Genomic DNA, 9,543 nt, shown 5'->3' on the forward strand with positions numbered 1-9,543 from the left:
TATGATTATATGATTCATGTTATCCCATTGTAATATCATACACTCTCAAATCATGTTCATTTATTAATTTCATCTGTTCGTTATAATAGTTAGTAAAACAAAATAACATAAGCTTATATATATATATATATATATATATATATATATATATATATATATATATATATATATATATATATATATAATTTTAGGGATGTTTTCGTAAATTTACATGAACTCTCAATACTTCATATGAGTTCACTCTACTCTGTGCATTGGGTACCTTTTGCAAACTAAACAATATAAATTTTGAAATTTTGGATTGTTTATGGTTTTTTTTTTCTCTTTTTGTATTGAAAAATGGACTTTTGAAAATATATTTCTCCTAGGGTATTTGTCTTTGGAAAGCTAACGGGTGAGAAAGAAAACTATAAATTCTTAGATCTCATTTCTTTTAGTGTAAATGTCACTGTAATTCAACAAGCTTTTCGGTTTTAGTTTAAAAGGTCCTTAATGTTAGTTTTTGGCACTATAAAGGCATAGACTTTCTTGTGACCTATTAAAAAGGGTATTAATCTCTTTTTTTTCGGTTTCACCGGTAAAAAGGATGACATGATGTTGTAAAGTTAGATTTGTGGTAGTAAAGTCAAGCCACAAAGAAATCATAAATACAATGTTTTCTGCAACAAGGATCAGATGAAGGTTACATCCACGATGCTTTGATTTTTCACTTCTTCATCTTCAAATCTCAATATCTCATAATCTGTTTCTTTTCTTCAAATTTCAAGATTCACCATCATAAATATTCAATTCCCTCCCAAACCAACATCAAAATTTTCAGTTTGTTCACAATCTCATGAAGACTACTGCATCTTTCAAGGATTCAACCCTCTTTGGAGTTTAACTTTCCAATCACAGTCAAGTCGATTTCAGCTCATCAATATCTTGAACAAACATCTTTCCCCATCTTCATTGTCAACCACGAAGGATGCTGATGGAGGCTTTTCTAAATCCTTATTCTTCACAACTTCAAATCCAATGGAAGAACATATCCAATCAGAAGCTCAACTAAGATAATAATGTTATAATCAAATTAAATCATTAGGTTTGAAAGAAATTACTTCTTCACTGTGCATCATCACAAAGATGTTGTACCACATGCTCAACAAGTTGTACCTTATAACGCTCCGTCAATATCATCTTTCATCAAATAAAACACAGATCGGAGAGTTTAAGCTAGTAAAAAAAACACAAGTTCTTAATCAGGGAATATAGTACAGACTTACCACATATTTTTCTTTACTTAATCATTGAATGTTTTGAGGGGTTTTCAGTTCTAGGAAGCGAAGAAACTGAAAGACCGGGAAGAGAATCAAAACTATCGATTTATGAAGGGACATCGGTGTTTCCAATTAACCAGAATGGTCACATCGGCATTCCAAATCGTTGTTTGAATGTCTTCGAAACGTGACCCCGGTGTATGATCGGTGTAAAATTAAAACGGAGAACATTCCAATCCACTTCGCATTCCAAGGTATTATGTCTCGTATGATTCTCTTGATCGGAATGATGAGAATTAAAGAGGTGTAACTGGTGAAACCTTTGGCTTGGGGTATGTGTGAAACTGTGAGGGGTCGTTTGATAATTGCTGACTGAGTTAGTACTGACTGAGTTAGTGCTGACTGAATTAGAACGTCTGATTGAGTCCACATCTGACTGAAACCATGTTGTTTGATTATATCTCTCACTGACTGTGATGAATGATGAAAAATAACCATATTACCCCTTAATGCAAAACTTTATATAACGCCAAAAAATAATAATGAATTTTATTCTTGATTAAGAAAAAGCAATGAACTTTGATTGGAGTTGGTGATACAACAAACAAATGAATCGATTTGGTGATTTTCCTTAGCTACTTACAACAAACACATGAATCAATCAACGATTTCCATTAGCTATTTACAACAAACAAATGAATCAATTTGATGATACAACAAACAAACCAAAACCATGTTGAAAATTTAGACAGTTAACTTTTATTCAGTTTCAATAAGGAGTTATCATCATGTTTTAAAATAAAAACCTATGTAAAAGTATGGAACAAAATTTGTGTTGGTCAAACTCTATCATATGTTAACAAGACCAAAAGTTCCAACTGCAACTATGAAACTTGTAATTCTTAGTAAGCATGTACATATAATCAATGTGATCAATATACATATAGAAATGATCACACAAGCATAGTGGAGTTCTTTGTTGTGCCCTACATCGTTTTCCATCTCTTCACTTCCCTTTTGTCTCTTTCTCTCTCTATGTTCTTCGTTTTTGGCTCTCTCTCTCTCTCTCTCTCTCTCTAACCATAAGCAAGTGCTTGTTTGCTGAGAGATGTTATTTCTTCATTTGTAGCGTTCTTTTTCTCTTTCTTGATAATCAAGACTTCAAGATTTACTCAGGCATGTGATCGAACACTTGGTGGGCAGATGAAAATCCAAGGTGAATTTGAGGCTATTATCGATTGATTCCTTGTCAATTTATCAAACATGAATATTTCAAACCGGTAAAAGGAACCTTTAAAGCCTTAATTCAAACATATAAAACCCAAAAGGAAAACTTTAAGCAATATAACGAACCCAGAATTTTAAAGCTTCAAATTAAACCAATGGATCCAATCGAATGTTACAACTGTAATCAAACTCAAAGAAGAAAAATATGAGAAATCAAGATTCTTACCCGTTAATCGAAATCAAAGAATCCGTAAGGGATATCTGTAATCAAAATCAAAGATGTTGTTTTCGAGTTGTGCATGGGGACGAAGTGGATGTGGGAAACGATTTGGAGAAATCGATTTGAGGTTTGAGATTCATTGGACTTGCTTGTTGCGGTGCAGATGGTGGGTCGCCATACGCACCGATAAAGGTGGAGAGCATGGTGTGGCTGAACGGAGGAAGGAGTAGCATGGGTGAGTTTTTGTTTAGCAATCGAGGAAGAAACAAGCATGAAAGAGATGAGGGCAAACGAGGATCATCGTCTATCTGTTTCGATCAGCAACATTTTTTAGCGGACCAAGTAAGGAGCTGGGTCAGCTATTGCTTACCGAGTCAGTCATTTTTGGGCTTCATCAAACGGGCTGACTCAGATCGAGTCAGCTAAAATTACTGACCAGACCCAATCAGCTCATTATCAAACGCACCCTGAGTTGGGTTAATACATTAACTCCTTTTTTCCTTAATATAGAAAAGCCACGTCATCCATAGGCACCGGGTATTATAAGTCATAGGTCCCTTTTTAACCGGTAAATATGAAGTTTATACCCTTAGAAAGCGAAAAAAATAACATCAATGACCTTTTAAACCAAAAACAAAAACTTTGTTGGGCTACAGTGACATTTACACGTTCTTTTAAAATCAGTAAGAAAGAAAAATACAAAATTCTTAGATCTTATTCTTATTATTATTATTATTATTATTATTTTAAATCAGTAAGAAAGAAAAATACAAATTCTTAGATCTCATTTCAGTTTATAAAATCATTATCTTATATTAACAAATTTTATATTTTATTGGGTTATTTTTGCTTGGAAAATTAGTATCTTATATTACAAATTACATTTTTCGGATGTCTTACATCATTATCATCGACTACATCCATTTTATATATATATATATATATATATATATATATATATATATATATATATATATATATATATATATATATATATATATATATATATATATATATATATATATATATTTTTCATGACCCTCTCGTATAGAAAATAACAAAAAATTTGTTCATATTTCTTAAAGCAAAACACGATTTTATTTAATCTCTCAAACAAAATTGTTTTTTTAATAAATTCTACCATTTTATATATGAGAAAAAAAATCATAATTACTACAGATTTTGATTTCTCATTAACTGTTAGTACATTTTATTGATTTCGCAGTATCAATACTAAGTCTGCAGTACGGCTTCTACGGAATATATCTTTATTTTTTTCTTCAACGGACTAGTTCTTCAGATAGTAAACTCACAGTAAGCCACAAATTCGTTCTTTTTTTGCTCTAAAATTGAAAACAAAAAATCTAACCGTTTAAATAGATATCGAGTCCACAGAAGCCCCTTAGCATACTCTATGGTCAATTTTGGCCATCTTTTAGAATTACTTTTTTTTCTATCTACCAAACAACAGTGACTAATCACTGATTTCATTCCATTACTTAGTCTCATTCTATTATTTTGTCATTTCACTCCTTCCAATCAAACAAAACCTAGGTTTTTTACTTGAACAATAAAAAATTTCAAGTTAAGTTTGTATCTTCGTAAAAAAAAAAACAAATACTTCCATTTATTCAGATTTTTTTACTAGTCGTTTATAGGTGGTTTGGTTTTACAAGGAGAAGTAATTGTTTTGTTGAGGATAGGATTTATTCAATTCTGTTGGGATGGTTTTTTGTGCATGCAAATGAAATGGAAACAACTTATATCAATTTATACATGTAAAACCTAAGAGAAGCATTTGGACAATAGCACCCTGAACTTTAGCTGATGATAGCATGTTGACTACTACTACACTTAAACATCTACCATCATCATCATCATCATCATCATCACATGGATATCAAACTTCCTACAAAATTGGTGCCTTTTGGAGAAAGAGTTTACTTGCTTTTCACCTTTTGATTCATGACGTCATGGTAGTAGAGCAACACACACATGGGTTGACCAAGAATGCTAAAAAAGCACCAGAATATTATATTTCCCACCTGTCATTCATTCATTTTCTCATCAGCTCAAGTTAATTTTCAAACAAATTAAAGAGCCACAAATAAAGCAAATACAATACCATTGAGTTTTGAAACTTGCGCTGCAAGTAATTCGTAAGTATCACTAATGGAACCTAATAATACAAACAAATGAAGTTAGGTTGATATTACCATAAATAAATTAAAAAAGGAAATATTTAGTTTTATTATATATTATTACCTGAAACATGATCCCGATAAAGGCCCAAAACTTGAAAATATGGCAGGGAACAGCAATACAAAGCTTAACAAAATAAAAATAAATGAAATGAAACTCCAAGTAAAAAGTGGTTAACAAAGGAACATCAATACAAAAAGGTTAACAAATATATACCTCATGGAAAACAGCAGACATGAAAAATGCAATCAAGATAGCAGCACCCTGAATACACACACAATTATTATTTACAGCAAACATAAACAAAATGAATATAAAAAAAAGGAAAATCATTACCTTAGGGATCCCATTACGCAAACATGGAAAATAAAGATGTCGTACAATCCATTTGTGAACAGGCTGCAAAAAATTGAACAGATGTATTATTATTATTATTATTATTCAAAGAAGAACATAAAAGTAAATTACAAAAGGAGAACATTTAAAAAAAAAAAAGTTTGACATTGAGCTTACCATATTCCATAGTCTCCAATACTAAATCAGCATCAATATACAAACAATGCAAAAGTCAGCAATAACATAAATAAAAGAGTCAATTACATTTTGGCTCCTTGAGTATAGATGATTTTTTACAATTTTGGTCCCTATTCCAAGAAAATGACTATTTTTTGGACCAGATTTGCAAATATCCGCTACATTCAGGTACCAAAAATGTAATTTACTCTAAAATAAAATAATAAGAACAATAATGGAAAATGAATCTCACCTCTTCGATAGTTTGTGCATTCCACCAATCTTTATAAAATTCACGATCTCCAAAACGAAGAAGCTCAGCAAGTATATTTAACCTTATAATGAAAGTAACACGTGTAAATATGACTAGACAATACTGGAAAAAAAAAAATAATCAAAATTCCAAATAAGACTTACCAAAGGTGAAAAAAACAGTAGAACATACAGAGCCAAACATATAAGTTTGGAACTGAAAGCTTTAAAACGCGTTCAATCGCATATAAAATGTCTCCTTTCAATGGATGTCGAGAGTTTTTGACAATTGGATTGATATACTGCATATAAGAAGACCTATCATCTTAGAAATTTAAATTTTAAAATACATGACTTTGAAATTCAAAAATAGGTAAGAAAAAAGAAAAAATTTTATAAAAATGTAGGTGTAGGGTAGGCTTTACCTGTTCAATTATAAATCCCATGAAGCCTGTAAATATTATTAGCTTGATCATTTGGCGTAACACCCAACCCTTTCGAATAAATGCAGTGCGTGGGTAGCTTATCTACAAGTAAAATTTGCCTCAAAACACACACACACACACATGAAGAATTAACGAATTTTATAGTAGTGAGAAAGGCTTTGTGTGTTGGATACCTGGTAACATAAAGTAGGAGCAACCATGAAATAAACCAAGCTTGAGAAGTTGACATTACAGAAGTATTCATCATTTGAAGACATTGCCTCAGCTTCTTCCTAACACCAAAAGACCAAAATACCCCCATTATCTTATATATATATATATTTACAAGAACACACCACACCTCTAAATTTTACCTTATCAGCTGACTTCACAATTGACCGCATGTCATAATTTGCATGGACAAAAGACACCAACTTCAACCAATTAATGCAAGCACAAAGCATCAATGATACGCCCGATAGAACAACTGAGTCAAACCTGCATAACTTTATAAAATCACATGAGAATAATAATAATAATAATATATATATATATATTGGGATATTTTCAAATCGTTTTTTTTTTTTTCAAATGAATTTAATGATATAAACAAAACAAACTGACCTCAGAATCATGAAAACTGGATACAGAATTGCAGTTGTAGTTGTTACAATATGGAGAGTGATTACAACCTACAAATTTTACAAAAGTGATCGGATTAAAATATATTCTTTTTTATACATTTAGAAATCTTATGGAATAATTAACTTACAGGGTCTGAAATACGTTTTTGCCATGCCAATTTTTCAACAATATAAGCAGTAAGGGGGAAGACTGGGAGAGTGAGGCTGCATGATAAATGAGAAATTTTTAGATTAATTTTTTTTTTCAATAAAATGAAGTAACTATTTCTTATATGGCTCTAAAGTTTTATAAAAATGAGTCAAAAAGAAAGCTTGTAAGAATATTTTACCAGCACATAAGAAGTGGCCAATCACTCAATGATCTTGAACTGAACCAAAAATTGGAATTTATCAATAATCCATACTGCAAAAGTAATTTGAGTTATGTTATCAGTAGTAGTAATATAAATAATTTATGAGAAATAATAATAATAATAATAATAATAATAATAATAATAATAATAATAATAATAATAATAATATAGCATAGGTTTACCTTCATCAGATTCTCAATGATGAGTCGTCCATTTACTGCAACTAGAACCACTATGCAAAGGTTAAAGAGTCCTGCATGACTCTGCCAAAAGGTTCTAATTAGCCACTCCACTTATATGTCTTAAATAACAATAATAATTATAACATAATGAAGATAAGATAAAAAGGAATACAAGGAATAAAAAGCTATACAGGATAACAGGAAGGGTTAACTGAATAATAACTACCTTTTATCTAAGGAGTTGCTTAAAGTGAACTTGAATAATAAATTAAATGAAAATGTTTTGTGCTAATAAAAATTACTAAAAAACATCACCAATAATTATAGAAATTCGATCAATCCTAACAAGATAGGAGCAGTTGGAATGATTAAGAGACATTAGGAACATTAGGGTCCATGACACTGCTCCTGGAGTTAAATTATTAGTCCACTAAAATACATCAAACATGCTTCTTTCTGCATATGCAACTTCGGTTTTCCATTCAAGAAACATCATATACTTAGTCTGTTGACAGCTCAAATCCCACATGCAAAACACATTGCATTTACTGCAGCCTAGCCATTGCTTCATAAAAAGTTGTACAATCATATTACTGTAGTTATCATTGATCAAGCATTTGAACTCTAGCAATGGAATATTAAAGGACTAGTTAAAAGAGGAAGTGTAAATCAATTTCTGATGTTATTCATCAACCTATATGGATCTACCAAAAATTTCTTTCAAAGGGGGCATCAGAAACCTGCTTTCTTGGTGTTATCATAAACTTTAGATGATGCATTAGAAAACAAAAAGCACCCTTGCCTGCCTAACCTATGATCCGTGGAGATATGATCTATCACACAAATTCTAAGCACTCTATGCCATAATTTTCCCATTCTTTGGGCTCTATTCACGAATGAAAGTTTACTCTCTCAAGCTAGATGCGCTCTATGGTTGCAAAAAACAACTGAAGCAACTCATAGTCAATTAGCAAGCCTAAAATCTTGATAAATCCACATCAAATCAATACAACAGTTCTCGCATCATAATCAAAACACCAACAATCTGTAATCAGCACAATATACATAGCAGAATTGTGCGTATATCAATTAGCGTGTATCACTTGAGTTAGTTCTTCCTATCCTTATCCAGAATTGTCCATTGAACAACAAAAATGACTACCTAAATTTGATTTGAAGCTCTGTTTACTCTACTGGAACCAGACGGAGTTTATATCGCATAAACGAAAATTAATTACCAGAATATGAGTAACTGGCAACTATACAATAAACGAACAAATAAGTAAAACTGAAGAAAAGCGAAACCTGCTTGAAAATGGCGTCAGAACTAAGAGGAGACTCTTTAATTCTGCGATGAGCTGGAGAAGACGGTCGATAGGCATAATGCGCCACACTCGTTTCACCTCCCTTTTTAACTTCTCCCTGATCTATCTTCTCTCCGTTTTCCTTCGCCCCCTCTTTCATTTGATCACCAGCTCCGATCTGTTCCTTAGCATTCTCATCGAAACCATTATTGAAACTCTCACCATCCTCGAACGAGTTCGTTTTCGAAGACGACGAAGAATCAAACAATTCGTCTCCGATTCCCGCATCAGCCTTGACGTTCGTCCGCCTTCTTATCTCACCGCGTATAGTTGTGGTCGCGGTCGTCGTTTGTCCAATCTCAGGCGTATCTAACAACGCCATTATTAACAAATAGCGTCAAATCAAAGCAGAACAAGCGATTACAAGTAAAGAAACTGCAAGATTATTCAATAAGTAATCGAATTAAATCTTGTTTCACAGAGAGAATTTTGATTTTGAGTTCAGATCATGCAGAGAGCAATACAGAGACGAAGGAAGGATTGGGGGAAGAGATTAGGCGGTTTATTGGATTATTTGGAAATCGTATCTGTGTGTATTCGGTGTGCGTATAAGTACAAGTAAATGAACGATGAAATTTGTGTTCAGATTCTGTGTGTGTTTTTGTGTGTGAGAGATAAAAAAGCATCCGGAGTAAGCAATGAATTTTAACATTTACATTTTAGTTTTAATAACTTTTTAATAAAATACTTTTTCTATCATTTTGTCGTTTTATGTAAAATAACAAATATATTTTAATTTTTTTTATAAGTTTTATAGTCTAATAGCTATATATTGTATTATAATTTAATAATTTAAACTGCCGTTAGTGTTATATTATAAAAGATGGCACAAAAATAGAACTGTCGGTTCTATATAAAAAATAGTAAAAATATCATTATATTTATTTATTTCAATTTTTGAA

At 31.6% G+C, this 9,543-nt stretch overlaps 1 protein-coding gene across 1 annotated transcript; it reads right to left on the reverse strand.

Moving 5' to 3' along the window:
* Positions 1–4,388: 4,388 nt before the first annotated feature.
* Positions 4,389–9,233, reverse strand: TAG1 (membrane bound O-acyl transferase (MBOAT) family protein). Its single transcript, XM_078958658.1, has 16 exons — positions 8,583–9,233; positions 7,278–7,358; positions 7,072–7,145; positions 6,871–6,946; positions 6,723–6,790; positions 6,473–6,596; positions 6,293–6,391; positions 6,099–6,200; positions 5,839–5,975; positions 5,675–5,756; positions 5,422–5,442; positions 5,245–5,307; positions 5,125–5,172; positions 4,972–5,034; positions 4,832–4,885; positions 4,389–4,751 (listed from the first exon to the last, which is right to left on the reverse strand). The coding sequence occupies exons 1-16, from the start codon at positions 8,961–8,963 to the stop codon at positions 4,647–4,649; spliced, it is 1,578 nt and encodes a 525-aa protein (XP_078814784.1). The 5' UTR covers positions 8,964–9,233; the 3' UTR covers positions 4,389–4,646.
* Between the last annotated feature and the right edge of the window lie 310 nt (positions 9,234–9,543).

Source organism: Lactuca saligna, chromosome 5 (assembly GCF_052625555.1).
Source record: "Lactuca saligna cultivar CGN05327 chromosome 5, ASM5262555v1, whole genome shotgun sequence".
NCBI classification, from domain to species: Eukaryota; Viridiplantae; Streptophyta; class Magnoliopsida; order Asterales; family Asteraceae; genus Lactuca; species Lactuca saligna.